The sequence below is a fragment of the Entelurus aequoreus genome, linkage group LG25 (genome assembly GCF_033978785.1).
Source record: "Entelurus aequoreus isolate RoL-2023_Sb linkage group LG25, RoL_Eaeq_v1.1, whole genome shotgun sequence".
Taxonomy (NCBI): Eukaryota; Metazoa; Chordata; class Actinopteri; order Syngnathiformes; family Syngnathidae; genus Entelurus; species Entelurus aequoreus.
This window is the reverse complement of record NC_084755.1, coordinates 24822479-24847228: the sequence shown is the minus strand read 5'-3', so window position 1 is coordinate 24847228 and position 24750 is coordinate 24822479. Positions and strand designations below refer to the sequence as shown.

General features: G+C 40.6%; 1 protein-coding gene and 1 pseudogene across 1 annotated transcript; both read left to right on the top strand.

Annotated features, from left to right (window-relative positions):
- Nucleotides 1–1228: 1228 nt before the first annotated feature.
- Nucleotides 1229–13472, top strand: LOC133643003 (uncharacterized; annotated as a pseudogene).
- A 5146-nt stretch (nt 13473–18618) lies between these two features.
- On the top strand, nt 18619–22068 carry LOC133642198 (metalloproteinase inhibitor 2-like). Its single transcript, XM_062036273.1, has 5 exons — nt 18619–18810; nt 21331–21401; nt 21467–21569; nt 21665–21780; nt 21842–22068. Exons 1-5 carry the CDS (start codon nt 18681–18683, stop codon nt 22010–22012), a joined length of 591 nt encoding a protein of 196 aa, XP_061892257.1. The 5' UTR covers nt 18619–18680; the 3' UTR covers nt 22013–22068.
- The last annotated feature ends 2682 nt before the right edge of the window (nt 22069–24750 follow it).

The window sequence follows — 24750 nt, the reverse complement described above, 5'->3', positions numbered from 1 at the left end:
TCGGCGCCCCTGGCGGTAGTGATGGGTCCGGCAACACCGATGCATCGGCGCATGCGTCGAGCTCATAGAGCGATACCCTGTGTCGGTGCGCGTACCGCTTTTAGAAAGTCACGTGACCGATCATGAGCTGCTTTGGTCACGTGACCGATACGCAAACTGTATCGCACTGACGCCTCCTCTGTGCCCTGTGAGCAACGTTCCCTCTAAGGTGTGCGCCTGCGCAATTGCACACTGCTCAAGCGTCCTCCGCGCACACCGTGCGCCGCACACTTGTAGTGATGGGTTGATGAGGCGTCATGAAGTGTTTCGACACATTGCAAAACTGTATTGATACTGTGTCGATACTGTGTCACTAAATACTGACATCTGCTGGACAATAAAAATCCCTACAGGCAACCTATAGACCGACTCAACTGACACTGATTTTATGACCTAGTATATACAATAATATAAACCAAGTCATTGTATTTCATTTAGGATTATTTCATATCTTCATTTAAATAAAAATATATTTTTATCTTTTTTAGATACAGTCAATAAATAATGTGAACATGTATCATAACATGGAAATCTAAGATAACGTGTTGTGATTGAGGATGCTTGTGGACTGGGAATTTAAATTTTTATTTTTTTTACACATTTTTATTTTAAAAAAACCCAGTGTTTCCAACGTATTAAGTTTTAGACGATTTCTCATCTTAGTTATTATTTCTCCGGCTCTAGAAAAGACCCGCTCACAGGGCACAGAGGAGGCGTCAGAGCGACACAGTTCGCGTATCGGTCACGTGACCGAAACAGCTCATGATCGGTCATGTGACTTTCTAAAAGCGGTACGCGCACCGACACAGGGTTTTGATCTATGAGCTCGACGCATGCGCCGATGCATCGGTGTTGCCGGACCCATCACTATAATCTACAGTAGAACACACTCAAGGCTACTATGTTGGGTGAAATAAAAGTGACTATATGGTGTTATTTCATGTTTAGAGGGATTTACCAATGTTAAAAAAACATATTTAGAATCTCACAAACAGTTTTTAGGCTCTAACTATCAACATATACAATGTATTAATAATAATAACACTTCTCGGAAATACATTTACTACAGTCATCCCAGGAACCAATTAGAGGGATGAGAGACGACCCAGACAGGTGTGTGCAAAGGTGACATCAATCATCCAAATGTGCAGGTGATGGTGTGGGAGGAGCCTGCAGACATAAAAAGCCACTCTCCTCCAGAAGGAACATCAGAGTTCCTGCCCACTGCACTATTGCGCTCAAAGCTGCTTTTTAGCTACGTGTTCTTCCATGATGAGTTGGATGAAGTGTTGTGTGTTCCCCCTGGTGCTGCTGTGCATGTGGCAGCTGCAAGAAGGAGCACACGCCTGCACATGTTTTCCTGTGCACCCACAGATGGCGTTTTGCCAGTCAGATGTCGGTAAGTTAAAATTCAGAATGTGTTGGCTTCATCCTTTCAAACATAATTGCATCATTATTTATTGCACTCACTGTAGATGTACTCAAATATTGGTCCAGCTTCTGCATCCTGCACAAGTCTGAGATTGGGTCAGATGGGGGAAAAAAATAAAAAATACTTGCGTTCAGTCACACTGGCTGGCCTGTTACCTTGAATAAATTTAAGTTTTGGAAGCAGTCATGTTGACAAAAAGGAATGGTGCTAACTATAAAGTGTTGCTAATTGATATTAATAACACAATGTTTGCCATAAACTTTTTCCTAACAATTTTGTCGACTTTCTGCCCAAAAATCTTGCACAGGAATGTTTTAAAAGCCTTAACTAGACATGTTCATAGCTAGCAAGTTGACTTGTGAACATAGCATGGCACAGGTGTTGCTAATGACTGTAATGAAGCAGTTTTGTTTCATGACACTTAAATTGAAACACTTGTCTTTTATAATCTTATATCTATCAGGGATGTCCGATAATGGCTGTTTGCCGATATCCGATATTCCGATATTGTCCAACTCTTTAATTACCGATACCGATATCAACCTATACTGATATATACAGTCGTGGAATTAACACATTATTATGCCTAATTTGGACAAACAGGTATGGTGAAGATAAGGTCTGTTTTTTAAATATTAATAAAAGATAAATCAATTAAACATTTTCTTGAATAAAAAAGAAAGTAAATCAATATAAAAACAGTTACATAGAAACTAGTAATTAATGAAAATGAGTCAAATTAACTGTTAAAGGTTAGTACTATTAGTGGACCAGCAGCACACACAATCATGTGTGCTTACAGACTGTATCCCTTGCAGACTATTGATATATAATGTAGGAACCAGAATATTAATAACAGAAAGAAACAACCCTTTTGTGTGAATGAGTGTAAATGGAGGGAGGTTTTTTGGGTTGGTGCACTAATTGTAAGTGTCTTGTGTTTTTTATGTTTATTTAATAAAAATTAAAAAAAGATACAGATACCAATAATTTCCGATATTACATTTTAAAGCATTTATAGGCCGATGATATCGGCAGGCCGATATTATCGGACATCTCTAATATCTATAAATCTATCACAAGGCATTTTTAACCGTTCAATGTAGACATATCAAGTTTGGTAGAGCGTGCAAGCTTTGCAAAAGTGAAGCCCTGATTAATTCTTACAGCAAGAGCTGAATAGTCTAAAGTCCACGGTCACAGGGTTCACGAGGTTGGGGCGAGTTTAAATAAAAGGTGATTAAAAGGGAGATGTTTGAGTTCAAGAGATGTATTTAATTGTCATAAAACTAAGGAATTTTTCTTTGACTTTTGTACAATAAGCTATGAAAGACAGCGTGGATTTGAGGTTGCGTTTTCAGACCCTGATTCTTTTGCCTTTTACAAGTGATTAGATGTACCAAAACACGCCAATGTCTCATAGTCAGGTAGTGCTCTTTAAATAAAATTTGTTATAATAATCCAATGCTTTTGATGTGATTTCCTGTCTAAATGGTGCACAGTTGCTGCCATAAGAAAAATTACCCTGACATTTGTTAGTTTGAGCAAATACCAGTCAACTCTGCTTTAATCTGAGTCCCCTGCATGATAAACAGATGAGGGCAGGCAGAGAGGTCTGTAGGGATCGATTGATTCTTTTTTCAAAAATGCTGACTGGCTTTGTATTTCTAGTCATCAAGGCAAAGGTGGTTGCCATTACGACTGCTGGTGAATTTGATGATATCAAGTATGACGTCGAGCTGAAAAAGGTTTTTTAGCTTTTTTATACATTTCAGTGAAGTTTATGGATGTATGCACATTTTATTTGGTTTGATCTTGCAGATCTTGAAGGGTCCTATAAAGAACTATGATACCATCTACACTGCTGCACCCGCTGTATCATGTGGTGTAACTCTCACCAAAGGTGTAGAATATTTAATCACAGGTAAAAATACATATTTCAGTGCTTGCCATTTGTTCCCACAGCTGATAATGGAAATGACACCTTCAATCCAGTTTAAGGCTGTTTACTCAAACATTAACCATTTTTCTTTCCACCTAATTGCAGGCCCACTAAGGGCTAACGGGGCACCGTACGTGTCAGCCTGTAACTACGTTGTACCCTGGAAAAGTAGCCACAACATCCTGGTAGAGCTGTATAGGCTGGGCTGTGATTGCAAGGTAAGCAAACCTAATTGAGGATCAATGAAAATGTCAAGAATGTATTTAAATCCCAATCTTTATCCTCCAGGTCAATCGCTGCACTGCTGTCCCGTGTGGAATCAGCGGTCCAAATGAGTGCTTCTGGACGGACTGGAATTCTGTCGACGACGTGAAGAGCAAGCAATGTGCTTGCATCAAGAGAAGTGGTTCTTGTGCCTGGTACAAGGTCGCCTCACCCGGAAGGGTTTAATGGACATTAAAGACCCTAAAAACTCCATGAACAGAATGTAAATTACTAATAAATTCAGTTAACTCAATGCAATGATTCTATGATTTAACTGGGGGAATGGGTGCATCCTTGGTTACAGACTTCATTATGTCCCACATTCAGAAGTGTAAATGTATGCTCTGAGAGGATGAAATGGCACCTTTGTATGTTCACTTTTTTCCAAGGGTCTTCATCTTTCAGCTCTGTTCCGATTTGTATGTCTTTTTAAATATGAGGCTAAAATATCTATTCAGGGCTGTGAGGCAGGAACCTTTTTTGCAGTGATCAAGTGTGGTACGTGGGCTCCTTTGTAATGGTATCCCAAATTCACAATTTTAGTGTTACTGTTCAAACTAAGTGGCTAAACATATTAAATGTACTTAAGTAAAACTAGAGATGTCTGATATTATCGGCCGATACTACATTTTAAAGCATTTATCGGAAAGTATCTTTTATTTGTATCGTTTTTGTTTTGTGTTTTTTTTTTAATTAAATCAACAAACAAGATACACTTCCAATTAGTGCACCAACCCAAAAAACCTCCCTCCCCATTTATACTCATTCACACAAGGGTTTCTTTCTGTTAATATTCTGGTTCCTACATTATATATCAATAGTCTGCAAGGGATACAGTCCGTAAGCACACATGATTGTGCGTGCTGCTGGTCCACTAATAGTACTAACCTTTAACAGTTAATTTGACTTTCATTAATTACTAGTTTCTATGTAACTGTTTTTATATTTTACTTTCGTTTTTATTCAAGAAAATGTTTTTAATTTGTTTTATTTTATTAATTTAAAAAAAAAGGACCTTACCTTCACCATACCTGGTTGTCCAAATTAGGCATAATGTGTTTATTCCACGACTGTATATATTGGTATCGGTTGATATCGGATATAGGCAAAAAGCCATTATCGGACATCCCTAAGTAAAACCCCTGCCTTGTTTTTAATACTTGGGCCTACTGCGCTACTGTATCTATGGTGGTATTTGGAGAGCTAAATTGGTATTTAGTGAAAAGTGTGGACCACTAGTGGCTGTCATTTCTAACAATGTGACTTTTTACTACACTTGTGTAATATTTTTGGATACGATGCCAAAAGCTTGACACACCTATCTTTGGCCAGTTTCACCCATTCCTCTTTGCAGCACCTCTCAAGCTCCATCAGGTTGGATGGGAAGCGGTTTTCATCCAGCATGTCTCTGCACATTGCATACATTTTTCCCACTATTTTGACTAGTCTCCCAATTCCTGTTTTCTGAAAACCATCCCCACATCAGGATGCTGCCATCACCATGCTTCACTGTAGAGAGGGTATTGGCCTGGTTTCCTCCAAACATGACACCTGGCATTCACGCCAAAGAGAATTTTGTTTCTTATGGTCTGAGTCTTTCAGGTGCATTTTTGCAAACTTAATTAAGAAATGGCTTCTGTCTGCATGGCTATTATAACATTCAGACCATATTGGTGGTTTGCTGCAGAGATAGTTGTCCTTTTGGAAGGTTCTCCACAGAAGAATGCTGAAGCTCTGCCAGAGTGACCATCGGGTTCTTGATCCTCTCCCTGACTAGACTAAGATGAGTGCGGCAGGGGACAATTGAAAAGAGTCGTACTGGGATCAAATCCTGGCAAGGAATGTCAGTAAGATATGAACATGTATTTTTAGTTTTAATTAGGTAAAATGTATTTAGCCAAAAACATTTACAAACGTTTGTATAAGATGACCATTAAAAAAAAAAGCCAGCAGACACCAAAATTAATCAATTGAATTTGTTTTAATCAGCCCCTTAAGTTATCTAGCGGCTATACAATTCTAAAATATCAGTGCTAAATAGACAATATGTGTATTTGTTTAATTTCTGACAGTCCAATTATGTATGTCGAAATATTCTCTTTTATCCCCCAACTTTGCAGCGCAATCGGCTACTTTCTCATGCCGTTTGTGCGTAACTGTGCCAGTTTGCACAAATCTTTCCAGAAGTGCTAAACATTGAGGCAAAACAGTGGCCACAGAACAGGTTAAGTTTTAATACATCATATCACAAGTGCTATTAAAGTTAAAGTACCACTGATAGTCACACACACACACTAGGTGTGGTGAAATTACCCTCTGCATTCCCTTGTTCCACCCCCTGGGAGGTGAGTGGAGCAGTGAGCAGCAGCGGTGGCCATGCTCGGGAATCATTTTGGTGATTTAACCCCCAATTCCAACCCTTGATGCTAAGTGCCAAGCAGGGAGGTAATGGGTCCCATTTTTATAATCTTTGGAATGACTCGGCCTGGGTTTGAACTCACGACCTACCCATCTCAGGGCGGACACTCTAACCACAAGGCCATTGAGCAGGCTATCCAATTATAAAAAAAATTTCCTAATTAATTTCAATACAAAACATGCATTACATCAAATTCAAGTTAATTAAAAAAAAAAAAATCTAACTAATTTCACAATAATTAGAAAAGCTTGACTTTTTTTGTAATGGGGGGGGGGGCTCAAAATAAAATTCTGCTTCGGGCCTCAACTTAGCCAGCGGTGGCCCTGGCCATGACACATCACTGTGACATGTACTCACGAGTGGGATGGCCCTCTCTGTCCACTAGGAGGCACATGCATTAGAACACTTTTATCCACAAGAATGTGCTTGGATTACTGCCTCCCTACATTTGTATTTTAAGAAAAATAATCAGTTTTTCCTGCTAGCTTGTAAGAACTTTATTTAGATCACATTTTTTAAACTACATTAATTGTCTCTGATTTATTTAGATACTGTTAGAAATAAATATGACTTGTTGTTGGGGACGGCGTGGCGCAGTTGGGAGAGTGGCCGTGCCAGCAACCTGAGGGTTCCTGGTTCAATCCCCACCATCTACCAACCTCGTCACGTCCGTTGTGTCCTTGAGCAAGACACTTCACCCTTGCTCCTGATGGGTTGTGGTTAGGGCCTTGCATGGCAGCTCCCGCCATCAGTGTGTGAATGTGTGTGTGAATGGGTGAATGTGGAAATAGTGTCAAAGCGCTTTGAGTACCTAGAAGGTAGAAAAGCGCTATACAAGTATAACCCATTTACCCATTTGTTATTAAAGGCCTACTGAAACCCACTACTACCGACCACGCAGTCTGATAGTTTATATGTCAATGATGAAATCTTAACATTGCAACACATGCCAATACGGCCGGGTTAACTTATAAAGTGCAATTTTAAATTTCCCGCTAAACTTCCGGTTGAAAACTCCTTTGGATGATGACGTATGCGCGTGACGTAGCCAGTGAAACAGAAGTATGGTAGCCCATTGAAGCCAATACAAAATAGCTCTGTTTTCATTTCATAATTCCACAGTATTCTGGACATCTGTGTTGGTGAATCTGTTGCAATTTGTTCATTGCATTATGGAGAAAGAAGCTGAGCAAGCAAAGAAGAAAGTTGTCGGTGCGAAGCGGAGTATTTTCCGAGGGAAGTCAGCAACACAACACAGCCGGTGTTTCATTGTTTACATTCCCGAAAGATGCAGTCAAGATCGAAGAACTCGGACAACAGAGACTCTTACCAGGAGGACTTTGACTTCGATACACAGACGCCTGTAGAGAACTGGGACAACACAGACTCTTACCAGGGTTACTTTGATTTGGATACACAGACGCAATCGTGGTACCGTGAGTACGCAGCAGCGCTTCCAAACATTTGATCGCTTGCCCGTACGTGCGTGTCATGTACGTAACTTTGGGTAAATATGTAAGCTTTATGAACCTTGGGTTAGGTGAACGGTCCTTTGGGCTGAGTGAGTGTGTGTGTTGTGCAGGTGTTTGAATTGTAATGGCGGGTTATATGGACGGGAGCTAGGAGCTAGGAGCTAGCATAACAAACACCTAGGTGTTTTTATGCGGGATTAATTTGTGGCATATTAAATATAAGCCTGGTTGTGTTGTGGCTAATAGAGTATATATATGTCTTGTGTTTATTTACTCTTGTAGTCATTCCCAGCTGAATATCAGGTCCCACTCACGCGCTTCCAAACATTTGATCGCTTGCCCGTACGTGCGTGTCATGTACGTAACTTTGGGTAAATATATAAGCTTTATGAACCTTGGGTTAGGTGAACGGTCCTTTGGGCTGGTTGTGTTGTGGCTAATCGAGTATATATATGTCTTGTGTTTATTTACTGTTGTAGTCATTCCCAGCTGAATATCAGGTCCCACCCGCCTCTCACAGCATCTTCCCTATCTGAATAGCTTCCACTCCCCACGAGTCCCTCACTTGCACTTTACTCATCCACAAATCTTTCATCCTCGCTCAAATTAATTGGGAAATCGTCGCTTTCTCTGTCCAAATCGCTCTCACTTCTGGCCGCCATCACTGTAAACAATAGGGAACTTAAACCTTTGCGGAAATGTTCAACTGACTACGTCACGCTACTTCCGGTAGGGGCAAGGCTTTTTTTTGTCAGATACCAAAAGTTGCGATCTTTATCGTCGTTGTTCTCTACTAAATCCTTTCAGCAAAAATATGGCAATATCGCGAAATGATCAAGTATGACACATAGAATAGATCTGCTATCCCCGTTTAAATAAAAAAATTCATTTCAGTAGGCCTTTAACTCCCATTAGCCAACTCTCCCTGTCCCTCCTCTGCTGTATAAGGCAGTTGCAAAAGGGAAAAGCACCAAAAGATGGACTATGAATTTTACCTAACATCAATCATAAAGGTGATTCATTTTTCATTTAGCTTGCGAAAACTTTATATAAAATTAAGTTTGCTTTTTAAAATGACATTTATATTAGTGTGTGTGGTTCAGTAGGCCTACATACGGTATAGATTAGACGGAAATAAAAATAAATCTTAATTTCTGGCAAAGTGGTTGCTGGGTGTGCAATGGATTTTTAAAAAAATTTTTTATTAAAAATGTCACAGACAGGTGTGTGCAAAGGTGATATCAATCATCCAATTGTGCGAGTGATGGAGAGTGTGGGAGGAGTCTGCAGTAATAAAAGGCTGCTCATCCACCCTCAAGAAAGGACACCAGAATATTTGCCTGCTGAACTTCTTTTCCCCCAAATCTTCTCTTTGTTAGCTACATTTTCTTCCATGATGAGTTGGATGAAGTGTTGTGTGTTCCCTCTGGTGCTGCTGTGCATGTGGCAGCTGCAAGAAGGAGCACACGCCTGCAGTTGTCTTCTGACGCATCCACAGACTTCATTTTGCCAATCAGATGTCGGTAAGTTTAACATTTTGGAAGCAGCCATGATGACAAGCTGGAAGAGCAGCATGCTAAATGTCAAGAATGTGCATTTTCAATATATTAATTATAATAGTGATGGGTTGATGAGGCCTCATGAAGCGTTTCGACACATTGCAAAACTGTATTGATACTGTGTCGATACTGTGTCACTAAATACTGACATCTGCTGGACATTAAAAATCCCTACAGGCAACCTATGGACCGACTCAACTGACACTGATTTTATGACCTAGTAAATACAATAACATAAACCAAGTCATTGTATTTCATTTAGGATTATTTCATATCTTCATTTAAATAAAAATATATTTTTATCTTTTTTAGATACAGTCAAATAATGTGAACATGTATCGTGACTAGGATGGTAGAAGGTGGGGATTGAACCCCAGTAACCAGCAACCCTCCGATTGCTGGCACGGCCACTCTACCAACTTCGCCACGCCGTCATTCCTGTACCTCCTCTAGTAACAGTAGTGATGGGTCCTGGAACACAGATGCATCGGCGCATGCGTCGAGCTCATAGAGCGAAACCCTGTGTCGGTGCGCGTACCGCTTTTAGAAAGTCACGTGACCGATCATGAGCTGCTTTGGTCACGTGACCGATACGCGAACTGTGTCGCACTGACGCCTCCTCTGTGCCCTGTGAGCAAGGTTCCCTCTAAGGTGCGCGCCTGCGCAATTGCGCAGTGCTCAAGCGTCCTCCGCGCACACCGTGCGCCGCACAGCCAATATATGCCGCGCACCAAATCAAACCCATCTGAATTCTAAACAAAATAAACACATTTATTCTGTGTAATTCTGAAATGCAACTTTGAGTGACAGTGACAACAAGCGGCCCTAATGGTGTTCGTCAACAACACGCATTGCGCCGCTTCCTAATAAACACAGTTTGGCGCGCAGGCGTCAGTGCGATACAGCTCATGAGCGGTCACGTGACCAGAACAGCTCATGAGCGGTCACGTGACCAGAACAGCTCGTGTTCGGTCACGTGACTTTCTAAAAGCGATACGCGCACCGACACAGGGTATCGCTCTATGAGCTCGACGCATGCGCCGATGCATCTGTGTTGCCGGACCCATCACTAAATTATAATGTACCTTGGCTGCTGAAGTATAACACTAGCATCAGCCTTGACATGTGGCTTAAAATGTATTTTTTTAAAAACATTAAAAAATGTGGTGCTTTTAAATGCTTTTGACATCAATAAAACCTTTTTTACACTAAACATTTTCATAGTAAATTCACAGCAAATTACTAGCTAATAGTTGCATTACTTTCACAGAAATATTTAGTAACAACTTTACAGCAATTTACTGTAACTGCAGAGCTGTGATTTATCAGTTGATTACAATAACCTACAACCAAACACTAACGTCATAATTATTTTTATAGTTAAATTACTATGACGGCTTACAGACACTTAGTGCACATGAGTGTGCTATGTAGTCTACAAAATGCCTGAAGAAAATTGATTTGGATTCACAGTCGTTTGTTGTGATATTAACAGTTTTTTACTGTGAAATGTAGTTAATTGCTGGGAAAAATTCAGATTTCATGATTTTGTCAGTCATTGCACATTTTGATCATGGTATTTTGCGATGAAAAAATGCTGTGAAATCCTGGTAAATTTGTGTAGTTTTTTTTGTTTTTTTTAATAAAGGTTCTGGCATAATTGCAGCTCTTAATGAGACATGTTCATAGCTAGAAGGGCAACTTGCGAATGAGAGGGTTTTCTTTTTTTTTTTTTTTTAGAGCCAAAATGGCTGCCATGGCAAGGTAAACAACTCTACATGTCTTCAAGCACAGGTGTCAAACTCAAGGCCTGGGGGCCAGTTCTGGCCTGCCACATCAGTCTGTGGCCCGCAAAAGCCTGGAAAAAATGGGTTTCAATAAAATACTTTTTTTTTTTTTTTCACTAAATGCGTTTGTTTAAAATTTGACAGTAAAAAAAAGCACATTTTAAACTTCATCCAATCTTGCCAATTATATTATATACTGTATTGCAAAACTATTTTTGTGATATAAAAACGAATCGTTAAATATCTGCTTGTCACCTTTATGTATGATTTTAAAGCAAGTTATACATTAAAAAAAAATCAAATGAAATGCATTCCAATTAATCACAGGTTATTACCCGCATGCATAATGTAAATTCATTTTAAAAATGCGGCCCTCTGAAAGCAACAATTACTTCGATGTGGCCCTCTATGAAAATGAGTTTGACACCACTGTCTTAGAGTTTACACTATCAGGAGGTGTTATTAACAGCTCTTAAATTTTAATCTCTAACTTGTAGACACTAAAATGTAGACCCTAGATATCTGTCCAGTCCAATTGGTGCAAACATTGCTTAAGAAATATCAATCATGAATAATTACTGATTAGACCTGGAACTAAGTTTGAATTTAAGACTGAAGTCAGCCAACTATGCTTCCATTTGATTCATGTGTTTTTATGAAGGTTGGCTGAAGGTTGACTGAGGCTTTTGTGGGTTTTAGGAAGATTGTTTGATTCTAGTCTTCAGAGATTGATGGCTTCTCTTTTGTCTTTCTAGTCATCAAGGCAGAAGTGGTTGCAGATATCTGGCATTGGTAAATTTAACAATGTCAAGTATGACATCAAACACATCACGGTGATTATAAAGCATTTACCATTCAATTATGTTTATGCATGCATTAAAATTGTATTTGATTTTCCAGACGTTCAAGGGCCCCAAGAAGATCTTTGTTACCATCTACACTGCATCCAACTCTGCAGCATGTGGTGTGACTCTGAACGAAGGTGTAGAATATTTTATCTCAGGTAAACATCCTTTTTCTGCTGGTTGATCTCAAAATGGAAATTAGGAACCATCTTTTTCTTGCATGAAGTTGATGGAAATGAACAGTTTGAGTCGCATTGTTCACCACAGTTTCATAATCGTAATGGTTTTTTTCAACAAGTGATTTAAATTTGGAACTAACTGCTTTGGATCCTCAAGACTTAAGATTCCTTGTCAAACTTGCTAACGTAAAATGTACATGCTGTATTTAAAATAAGGTCATACACAATTAATTTATAGTAAAATGTAACACAGCCTGCTTTCACAAAGTTGTCTACAAAGTGGTTGACTTGTACATGGGATGAGTTTATCTAGCCAGGGTGTCTGACTTTAATGTTTTTTTTGTCACTTTTTCCATTTCAGGCCAAATGAGGTCTGATGGGTCTCTGCCTGTATCATCCTGTAACTACCCTGTACCCTGGAATAGCAGCCACAAGATCCTGGTAGAACGTTATCTGATGGGTTGTGATTGCAAAGTAAGCAAATTTAATAGTCATATGTCAAATTTGAATGAAATCCTGGGGCCGTATTTATCAAGCTTCTCAGAAAAACTCCTAAGAAGTCTGCTAAGAGTTGACGTATGAGTAAAGAAATTATTTGCTGAAAGCTGCACTTAAAAGTTAGTTATCAAGCGTCTTACTCACACTTTCAGCGAAGTGTAGGACTGAATCTTAAGTGTCACACTCAGAGCTGAATTACGACATTACTATGTGCCGTAAACGGAATTTTAGGTGACGTCATTTCTGTGTCCATAGAAATGACCAATCACGGAAGGGAATCCCTTGTCTAAGAATAAAAAAATATCTTAGAAATATTTAAGTGGACAATGGGAGTGTATATTTTGACAAACTACAAAATAATACAAACAAACAATATTGGCAATGAATCAAAAATAAATGTGCATTTTCCCAGTGGCGAGATATCGACGCATTGTGATGACCTTTAGTTCTGCTGTGAAAGCTCTGCTGCGTGATGTTGCTGATGAGATGACGCCCCTTATTAAATCTGACAAAAATAATACCTGCTCTGTCTAAACGATACCGTTTGATCAGCTGCTCGTCATCAAACAAAGCCAGGACATCCTTCTGCTCCATGAATGTTCGCACACGTCTCTCTCGCCTCAGTGCCATCCCCTACTGGCTACTCCTAACCACTTAGGACACCACTGAAGGTCTCTTAAATATCGTGGAGAGTAGGAGTGATTCTTAGACTTAAGAAAGTTGATAAATAGCTTTTATTCTTAAGTTTGAGAGTAGGACTAAATTTCGCAAATTCTCAGGACTTAAGAGTAAAATGGCACTCTAAGACGCTTGATAAATACGGCCCCTGATCTGCTTTATCCTCCAGATCACTCGATGTGACTCCATCCCGTGTGGGATCAGCGGCCCAACTGAGTGCTTGTGGACGGACCAGCTGACTGCGAATTCGGTCAAAGTGGAGCAAAACAAACAATGTGCTTGCATCAAGAGAAGTGATGGTTCTTGTGCTTGGTACCGGGAGGCCGCCTCACCCAAAAAGTATTAATGGACATTAAAGACCCCTAAAAACATTATGCAGAAAATCGATTCATTCGCCGTTGCCTTCTTTAAATTACAATCATGAGTTTAGCGCTTACTGACTTCCAAGCACTTTGGTACAAAATTATTTTTCGACAAGAATACAAACAATTCAAACTGAAATGAGCTTCACTTTGGTTTACAACATGTCTTCTAACATTGGGTTGAAACATTTTTGACTTACTGTATTTTACATAACTTTCAATGGAAACTAAGAAATTTGGTTTATCATTTTTGAAACTTAGCTTTAAGGAAATACTTTGTCTTCAAGAGAAATTCACATTTCCATTTGACTTTACAATGTTTTAAGGCATCAAACTTTACTGGCATGCCAATAAATGAACCAATGGGTAATTTAAAGAGCCCCTTGGATGCTGAAAACACACTAATCTCGTATTCCTCTACAAATGTGTAGAGGTAAAATTCTCCCAATAAATAATCTTAGGCCAATACCCCCCCCCCCCCCCATGAGTACTGACAAATTCGGTTCCCTACTTAGCTCACTATGTCTTTGGTCCAACACAAATGTACACCTCATCAAATTGATTGCACAGGAGGAAGGGATTGAGGCTGCATTTGAGCGCAGGGAGGACAAATACGTTGAGTTGGCTGCTAGAAAACTACTTTTTACAGCACATTTTAGAATGCACACTTTTAGCTCCAATGTGGGCTGTAGTCACCTACAGTGAGCAATTTCATATTGTGTAGTTGTGCAGAAATTGGTAGAATACCCCTCGAGGGGAGAAAGTGAGAACCTATAAAAAAATATCTGTACATTTCCTGTCCAAGTTTACTTGCAAACTTGGAGCTTAATAGGCAAGGCAAGTTTATGTATGGAGCATCATTTGTACACAAGGCAATTCAAAGTGCATTACAGAAAATTACAAAAAGGCAAAATGAAAACTATTAGAATAAATAAATAAAAGTTTAAATCAAGAGTTTAGGTAATAACTTTCAGTTGACCTATGCAATAATAGTATTTATATTGTAAAAACGGAGGTGTAAGTCTGCTTCATGCTCGCAGCAGTGAACACAAGCTGTAGACACGCCTGCGCTCAAACAAAAAGTCAAGCCGGCAGTTTTCACTTTTGCCTCCTCTTCTACTGTTTTATTGCAAGAGAAAATGCATAAAGGATTTAGATAAATACTTTGTCTCGAAAAATTCCCATTTCCAGAAACTTTACAAGGGTGGGAAAACACAGGATCATACAAGGTCTAAAAAATTAGAGAATGTATAATATGGGACATAATTGCCATCATTTTCAGGAGCAAAAAATACATGAGAAGTAATGTAGGTCATCTGGATGCTTTGATGGATTGAAACTTGTATTAGTAGATTGCACAGTACAGTACATATTCTGTACAATTGACCACTAAATGGTAACCCCCGAATAAGTTTTTCAACTTGTTTAAGTCAGGGTGCTATGGATCATTTAAATTGTGTGTGTAAAGATTCAGGCATCTTCCCAGTGTAAACAAATGGCCAAACTATAACTGCAAATGGGCACAAAAGATATTTCAAGTCAGATTGTCGACAAAAGACTAATTAGTATGAGTTAGGTCAGGACAGAGGATGTAAAAACTGTGACATAACAGAATGTTCTTCCACAGACAGGTTGGGGAGGGTTTTCATCTGTTGCGACATTTTATGTGACTTTTATCACACTTGTGCAATGGCAAATGTAAATATTGTTCCAAAAACATATAAAGTGTCATTTAACGTTACTAGACAGGGTTTTTTAAAATCATATTGTACATATTTTTGGCCTAAATTCTAATGCCTCAGTGCAGTATTTGTCTTATGTTGTGGCGATCAACAAACATTTTTCTGGGTTAAGGTTGAACGGCACTAACATCACGGCTAATCATGGCATGGTAGTATCTTCACTGTGATAGGGTAACCAACTTTTGGCAGAACATTTTTGATGGTCGTCATCTTCAAATCCTGCCTCGTCAATAACACGCCTCCACATCGACATCATAGAGGTTAGAATGAGCGCCCTGAGATCGGTAGGTCGTGAGTTCAAACTCTGGCCGTGTCATACCAAAGACTATAAAAATGGGACCCATTACCTCCCTGCTTGGCACTCAGCATCAAGGGTTGGAATTGGGGGTTAAATCACCAAAAATGATTCCCGGGCACGGCCACTGCTGCTGCTCACTGCTCCCCTCACCTCCCAGGGGGTGATCAAGAGTGATGGGTCAAATGCAGATAATAATTTCGCCACACCTAGTGTGTGTGTGACAATTAACTTCAGTCAGCTCCACATGACATCGGTTAGCCTTTGACGTGAGCAATGTAGAATGACAACGCGGGACATGCAAAGCTAACAACACAGCTAATGGTCCGAACAGCAACTGTCAAGTTGACCAGCTCTTGGCAAAACACACACCTTACATTTTAGCCAAATTATAACTTAGAGGAATTACCCAGGATGTGATGAAGTATTTCCATGTAATAGTTGGGTTTTAGTGGCCGGGTGACAACCATAGCAATGACGCTTGGAGGATCCTCTAGGCCAGGGGTCCCCAAACTTTTTGACTCGGAGGCTGCATTGGGTTAAACAACTTGGTCGGGGGCCAGGCTATATATATATATATATATATATATATATATATATATATATATATATATATATATATATATATATATATATATATAAATCTCCTGATGATTGAGGGAACCCCTCATGAAACAGACCTGTAGAGATGAAGTAGTCTTGTGATTTTTTTTTCCACACACATATATATATATATATATATAAATATATATATATATATATATATGGGTTATACTTGTATAGTGCTTTTCTACCTTCAAGGTACTCAAAGCACTTTGACACTATTTCCGCATTCACACACACATTCACACACTGATGGCGGGAGCTGCCATGCAAGGCCCTAACCACGACCCCCCAGGAGCAAGGGTGAAGTGTCTTGTTCAAGGACACAACGGACGTGAGGAGGTTGGTATTAGGTGGGGATTGAACCAGGAACCCTCAGGTTGCTGGCACCGCCACTCTCCCAACCGTACCACCATATATATATATATATATATATATATATATATATATATATATATATATTGATCGCGCATTAATTGAATGTAAGAGCGTGCACTTGCCGCACGCTCGCCCGACACTGCGGCGCAACGCGATGATGTTACGTTATCGATGGAAAAATGCATTTTTAGACAATGTGATTTGCCTGAGGGACTAGGAGACACCGAGAGTAACAAGCGGAAGACAATAGATTAGAAAGGACAGATTTAGAAAATAATAATAATTAAAGAAAAAGAAAAAAAATTGTTTTAACTTGGGACTTCCTACGGGCCGGATTTTGGAAGCTGGCAGGCCGGATTCGGCCCGCAGGCCGTAGATTGGGGACCCCTGCTCTAGGCTACCAGTGAGTACTGTAATCTACAGTAGAACACACTCAAGGCTACTATGTTGGGTGAAACGACTGTAAAAGTGACTATACCTGTATGATGTTTAGAGGGCTTTAATAATGTTTAAAAAAAACATATTTAGAAGGTCATAAACAGCTTTTATCCTCCAACTATGAAACTTTTCAATTTATTGACGATAACCCTACTTTGCAGAACTTCAATTACCACAATCAGGCCTGGGACCAAAAAGCTCTGATAAACAAGGGACGACGGTACTATGCAGTGATGTGCAGTCACTGGAGGCAGGTGAGGCGGGGCCTCACGTGCCATCATGGAAAGAAAAAAAATGTAAAAAGAAAAAAAATTAATTAAATAGTTATATGTATCCAGTGATTATACTATAAAGTTATTTTCCATTTAACTTCACCAGTTTTGGATTATTTTTATTTAAAAATTTCTCATTTGCAGTTCAAATACTGAGAAGAGACGGTGCTGTGATCAGCAGCCAGTTGAGGCACGTCACTCAGTTGTGCCTCAACATGGATTGCGCAATGACTCGGCTAACTGCTGGCCTGCTGTGCAGTGAGACCGTATTGCTATATGAATTATATTATACATTTCCATAGTTTAGTTAGCTGAGGTATATAATGTACAGTGTATTTTGTCAACAACTGTATGTGTGTAAGTATTTCTTGTGCTGAGCAATCATAAAACTGCTGCGAAGACGCACTGGCTGAGGCTCGCAGTAATCCCGCCTCCTTGTGCCGGTTAATGCACCCCCGCCGTAGAATGCACCCCCCGACGGGAGTGCCACATCAACCAAAGCCCACACCCAAACCCTCCACGTGCAAGACCGAATCCACCCAAAAAAGTCATTCAACAAGAAGCCAAAAAGTGCAAAAACAACAATGTCCGCGCTGGAAGAACCGCGAATGACTGCAGGGCCACAACATTAGGTACACCTGCAGACTGCAGCACGGATTTCATATTTCATTCATTCACAACTCCTCCAACACGAACACCACTGTTCCCGCACCCCCCGGCCTCCCACCAAACAACTTCTCTAAATAGATTCAATCTTGCACGTGAAAACTCCAAGTGTGGGCTCCAGTTGATACAACACTCGCGTCAGGGGGTGCATTCTACGGCGGGGGTGCACCAATCCAGCACAACAGCGGCGCATGGACTTCATTTATAAGTAAAGGTAAGACCATAATAACGTTTTTTTTATTAAATGTGCTTTTTTGTGTGCTACAGTTTGTATGTTCAAAGTTAAAGTTAAGTTAAAGTACCAATGATTGTCACACACACACTAGGTGTGGTGAAATTTGTCCTCTGCATTTGACCCATCCCTTGATCACCCCCTGGGAGGTGAGGGGAGCGGTGGGCAGCAGCGGCACCGCGCCCGGGAATCATTTTTGGTGATTTAACCCCCAATTCCAACCCTTAATGCTGAGTGCCAAGCAGGGAAGAATGCTGGTATGAGCTTTTAAACATAACCCGTTAACTGCTGCCAATCAAATGGTGAATAAGATACTCTTTAAGGTTCACATGTTTGTAAATCTGACTGTGATGAAGTCAGTGCCTCACCAGCCATGAACCTCACCACACGTCACTGGTACTATGATAAATCAACATCCCAGACCGGTGTGTGCAAAGGTGAAATAAATCATCCAAATGTGCAGATGATGGTGTGGGAGGAGCCTGCGGCCATAAAAAGCCACTCTTCTCTAGAAAGAACATCAGAGTTTCTGCCCGCTGCACTATTGCTCTCAAATCATCTCAGCTACATTTTCTTCCATGATGAGTTGGATGAAGTGTTGTGTGTTCCCCCTGCTGCTGCTGGGCATGTGGCAGCTGCAAGAAGGAGCACACGCCTGCAGTTGTCCTCAAACGCATCCACAGACGGCGTTTTGCCAGTCGGACGTCGGTAAGTTGAACTTCGGAATGTTATCTGTTGGTTCTTTGGTACTCAAATATTGGTCTGCCTCCTGCACAGGGCTGCAATTTGGGTCAAGTGGATGAAACAAATTACCAATGTACACTATCCATCCATCCATCCATCCATCTTCTTCCGCTTATCCGAGGTCGGGTCGCGGGGGCAGCAGCCTAAGCAGGGAAACCCAGACTTCCCTCTCCCCAGCCACTTCGTCCAGCTCTTCCCGGGGGATCCCGAGGCGTTCCCAGGCCAGCCGGGAGACATTGTCTTCCCAACGTGTCCTGGGTCTTCCCCGTGGCCTCCTACCGGTCGGACGTGCCCTAAACACCTCCCTAGGGAGGCGTTCGGGTGGCATCCTGACCAGATGCCCGAACCACCTCATCTGGCTCCTCTCGATGTGGAGGAGCAGCGGCTTTACTTTGAGCTCCCCCCAGATGGCAGAGCTTCTCACCCTATCTCTAAGGGAGAGCCCCGCCACCCGGCGGAGGAAACTCATTTCGGCCGCTTGTACCCATGATCTTGTCCTTTCGGTCATAACCCAAAGCTCATGACCATAGGTGAGGATGGGAACGTAGATCGACCGGTAAATTGAGAGCTTTGCCTTCCGGCTCAGCTCCTTCTTCACCACACTGGATCGATACATCGTCCGCATTACTGAAGACGCCGCACCGATCCGCCCGTCGATCTCACGATCCACTCTTCCCTCACTCGTGAACAAGACTCCGAGGTACTTGAACCCCTCCACTTGGGGCAAGATCTCCTCCCCAACCCGGAGATGGCACTCCGCCCTTTTCCGGGCGAGAACCATGGACTCGGACTTGGAGGTGCTGATTCTCATCCCAGTCGCTTCACACTCAGCTGCGAACCGATCCAGTGAGACCTGAAGATCCTGGCCAGATGAAGCCATCAGGACCACATCATCTGCAAAAAGCAGAGACCCAATCCTGCAGCCACCAAACCAGATCCCCTCAACGCCCCTGACTGCGCCTAGAAATTCTGTCCATAAAAGTTATGAACAGAATCGGTGACAAAGGGCAGCCTTGGCGGAGTCCAACCCTCACTGGAAACGTGTTCGACTTACTGCCGGCAATGCGGACCAAACTCTGGCACTGGTCATACAGGGAGCGGACCGCCACAATCAGACAGTCCGATACCCCATACTCTCTGAGCACTCCCCACAGGACTTCCCGAGGGACACGGTCGAATGCCTTCTCCAAGTCCACAAAACCCATGTAGACTGGTTGGGCAAACTCCCATGCACCCTCAAGGACCCTGCCGAGAGTAGAGAGCTGGTCCACAGTTCCAGAACCAGTTCTCATAGTACACTAATATTCGATTAATAATCCTTAAGTTTTGGAAGCAGCCATGTTGACAAGAATGAACAGTGATAAACTGGTAAAAGTGTTGCTAATAATATTCCTAAAACAATGTTTACATCACCTCTTTTTTTCTCACAATTTTCTTCATGGCAAAAGTAGTACCGCACAGTTGTTAATGACCGTAATGAAACCGGTTTGCCTTATTTAGAGCCAAAATGGCTACCAAAGCCATTTAAACATTACTACTTTTATACTACACTGCAATGTACACATTATCAGTCAAAAGGCATTTAAAGCAGCTTAATGTTGACATTTTTATCAGGTTTGGTAAGGAGTTAGCTTCTGTAAAATTGAAGACCTGATGAAGACTTTTCTTTTATAGCAATAGACAAAAAGTCCAATGGGTCTACGAGTCCATGGTCTAAGATGGGGGTCAGCAACCCGCGGCTCCTTAGTGGCTCCCTGGAGCATTTTCTGTGAAATTGAAAATGGGGGAAAAAAATAGGGAAAATGTTTTTGTTTGAGGACAAACATGACACAAACATTCCTAATTGTTAGAAAACCCACAGTTTAATATGTTTGTGTATGCTTCACTGATGAGAGAATTTGGTGAACATAGTTTTGTCTTACTAATTTCGGCGGTTCTTGAACTCACCATAGTGTGGACTCACTGGACTGTGACGCAACCGTTTGTTTACATGTCTAATAGTTCACCTCATAGAGGTGAGTCCAAAGAAAAAGTGAAGAGGGAGATGCTGGAGTTCATCAGAGGGGAATTTTGTCAGGCTGTAGAACAATTTAAAAAATAATGAATGAAAAATAATCTATTGCTAATTTCGCTTGTTGAAGAATTGGCTGCTGAAGACAGCTTAAACTTGAAGTTGTATCTTCAGAGATGTGATTCTGTGGTCTTTTACAAATGATTAATGTACCAAAGCAGTCATGTAGTCAGGCATAGTGTTCTTTAAATGAAATTCAAGACTAATGTGTATTTTAACACTTTTAGATGTAATTTTTTATTTTGTCTAAATCATGCAAAAATTGTGTTATAAGAAAAATGACCCTGACATTTTTTGGCACAGATTCCAGTCAACTCTGCTTTGAGTCACCTGCATGATGAAGGCTGGCAGAGAATTTTAGATGTTTTAATTCTTGTTTTCAAAAATGCTAACAGGCTTCTTTGTCTTTCTAGTCATCAAGGCAAAGGTGGTTGCCATTACTGCTGGTGAATTTGGTATCAACTATAATATTGAACAGACCAAGGTTATTATCCAAAGCACTAATTCAGTTTGTATGTATGCACATTTTTTATTGGTTTGATTTTCCAGATCCTGAAAGGTCCTATAAGGTCCTATGATACCATCTCCACTGAAGCATCCTCTGCAGAATGTGGTCTAGATCTCACCAAAGGTGTAGAATATTTCATCACAGGTATAACACATTTTCCAATGTTATTAATGTCCAGCTTGTGTAACTTTTGCCTTGAGAAATTTTCCAAGTTCAGTTGTTTTGTTACCTCCCCATAGGAGGCAGACTGAAGCCTGACGGGTCGCTGCACGTTATATTATGTGACTACGTTGTACTCTGGAAAAACAGCCACGATATCCTGGTAGAGCGTTATAGGATCGGCTGTAATTGCACGGTAAACAAACTTAATTGATGGTCAATTACATTTTAATTCACTCCCAATTCTTGTTCTCCAGATCACTCACCGCATCGCTGTCCCGTCCAGAGCCAGCCCAAATGAGTGCTTGTGGACAGACCTGCTGACGGGGAATTTGGGCAACGATGAGCAATGTGCTTGCATCAAGAAAAGTGATGGTTCTTGTGCCTGGTACCAGGAGGATGCCTCAAAAGAATTACATGAACATTAGTGACCCTAAAAAGTCCACCATGCAGGAAGTGTCAAAATTCCAAATAAATGTCTAAAGCAATTCTGTGTTGAGATGGCATTTTCTTTAAATTACAATCTTGAAACCGGTTTCAAGCACTACAAAATATTTCAGGATTTCTCAAGCCTGTAAGGTAAATTTTGTATTGCTGTATTTTGTCTACCATTGATGTTGCACAGTACATTCCGGCAATTGGAAACTAAAATTAGGCTACCATTTTCAACAGTTTTACTGTTAAATGTTTTTATAGGAACTAAAATCCTCTTGAGAATGTTTGGTCAAACATCTCTTTTGTCAAATACGTTCCGTACAATGCATCAAGAGTGCTTCACTTTTTCCACATGTTATAGCCTTATTCCAAAATGGAATATTGTCAAAATTCTACAGACTGTTTTTTTGTTGCAGATGAACTATAATCACATGTCTAGACTTTGTACAATATATTCTGGTCACTGCTTGCTCAGATATTTACAAAAATGGCTTTAGATATGAAATAACAAATTCCTACCGTCAAACCTCAATTCTGCAAGTAGTCTCTTAAACCCGAGAAATATACAACACTTCAGTCTAGTTACTGGCCATCTCCTTGATGTTTATCTTAAAATTATCTGAAGTATTCAAAGATCAGAAAGTCGCTCCACATATAATACACCCTGATCAAACAGGTTTTATCGTGGGAGACCCTTGTCCAATGTTTGCAGTCTACTCAATTTTATGGACAATTATCTAAAAATCGGTTTCATTAGATGCTGAAAAAGCATATGACAGAGTGAATTGGAATTTTCTGCTAGCTACTCTACAGAAATTTGAATTTGGAGATTCATCTATAGCATGGATCATTGTTCTCTATAATACTCCCACAGCCTCGGTTAAAACTAACAACCACATATCTCCAATGTTTCATCTTATGAGAGCCACTAGGCAGGGTTTTCCACTCTAGCAGTCACTGTTTGTATTTATTGAACCTCTTTCAGGCGCAGTTTGACAGCATGTAAGTATTAAAGGCATCCATACTGCAACTGTTCATAAAATACGTCTTTATGCTGATGTATTACGTTTCCTACAAAATCCACATTCTTCTCTTCAAGACACAATCTCAATTGTTGATCATTTCAGTTGTATTTCAGATTACTCCAACTGGTCCAAATCTACTTTGTTATTCATTCCGACTTTCAGAGAACCTCATCGATTCCACTGCACAAAGGGAATAATAAATACCTGGGTATCAATATTTCTTCCACCTTGTCAGCCCTGAATCGCTTAAATTACTCCCTAATCTTAAAATCGATTGAGGATGATCTGGCGCATTGGAAGACACTGCCCATCTCACTTATGGGAAGGGTGTCGACCGTAAAAATGATGGTCTTGCCTAGGGTTACTTATCTTTTTTTAAATGATTACCCCCAAACATTCTCAAATTTGGTTGAAATCACTAGATTCACACATCATTCAGTTTATTTGGAAAAGCAAAGAATGAGGGGCCTCAACTTAGCCAGCGGTGGCCCTGGCCATGACACATCACTGTGACATGGACTCACGAGTGGGATGGCCCTCTCTGTCCACTAGGAGGCACATACAGAACACTAAATTATCCCCTGGATTATAAGGGATACAATTGGGGAGGTTACATTTGTGAAAGTTCTGACTGATGGAAATTTGCTTACTGCTTGTGATTATGTGCAGCAGGTGGAAAAGGCTAAAGTGTTGACAAATGTGGAAAAAGTTAAGGTGGTGAGAAAAGGCTAAATGTATGCAGAGGCATAGTAACTGGGATGCAACTTAAGGTCAAAATGGAGGAATTTGTGGAACAGTTTAGAAGGAGGAATAAAACTGTTAAACTGTTCCTAGAATGATGAGTGGAGCTGAAAAACTGGAAACAGAAACTCTAATGGTTGAGTTCAAAGCAAAGGAAATTCCCCAAAGGTGTTTTTTGGTCTTGTGAAGTATGATGTGAGAGAGTTTATTCCTAAACCTATCAGATGCTATCGATGTCAGGAGTTCGGGTTATTGCAAAGTTTTGTAAAGGTCAGGTAAAATATGCGCGCTGTAGTGGGCGGCATGGGTACGGCAAGTGTGGCGAGGGAATCAAACCAAAGTGTTGTAATTGTGGAGGGGATCACAGTGGAAATGTGAAGCAATGAAAAGAGAAGTGGAGGTGCAGCAAATAAAGGGTGGGGTGCAGATTTTAAGTCATTGAAATGTATTTATATAGCTTTGATAAGATCCCGAATTGACTATGGATGTATAGCAGTGGCGTGCGGTGAGGTTAATGTCTGGTGAGGCACAACTGCATCATCACAGTCAGGGGCTGTATTTATCAAGCTTCTTAGAATTACTTCTAAGAAGTCTGCTAAGAGTTGACTTAAGAGTAAATACATTTTTCGCTGAAAGCTGCACTTAAAAGTTAGTTATCAAGCGTTTTACTCACACTTTCAGCGAAGTGTAGGACTGAATCTTAAGTGTCACACTCAGAGCTGAATTACGACATTACTATGTGCCGTAAACGGAATTTTAGGTGACGTCATTTCTGTGTCCATAGAAATGACCAATCACGGAAGGGAATCCCTTGTCTAAGAATAAAGAAATATCTTAGAAATATTTAAGTGGACAATGGGAGTGTATATTTTGACAATAAACTACAAAATAATACAAAACAAACTAGTCCCCGCCGGCAATCACGCTACCGCTCCCTCTCTTCTCTCGCCCACACACTCACTGAC

Bases quoted from the DNA above. Each gene is read 5' to 3' on its own strand.
- LOC133642198 (XM_062036273.1), top strand. From the start codon at position 18,681: ATGATGAGTTGGATGAAGTGTTGTGTGTTCCCCCTGCTGCTGCTGGGC. The intron at 21,570-21,664 runs GTATAACACATT...ACCTCCCCATAG, and splicing joins TGTAGAATATTTCATCACAG to GAGGCAGACTGAAGCCTGAC. The intron at 21,781-21,841 runs GTAAACAAACTT...CTTGTTCTCCAG, and splicing joins GGATCGGCTGTAATTGCACG to ATCACTCACCGCATCGCTGT.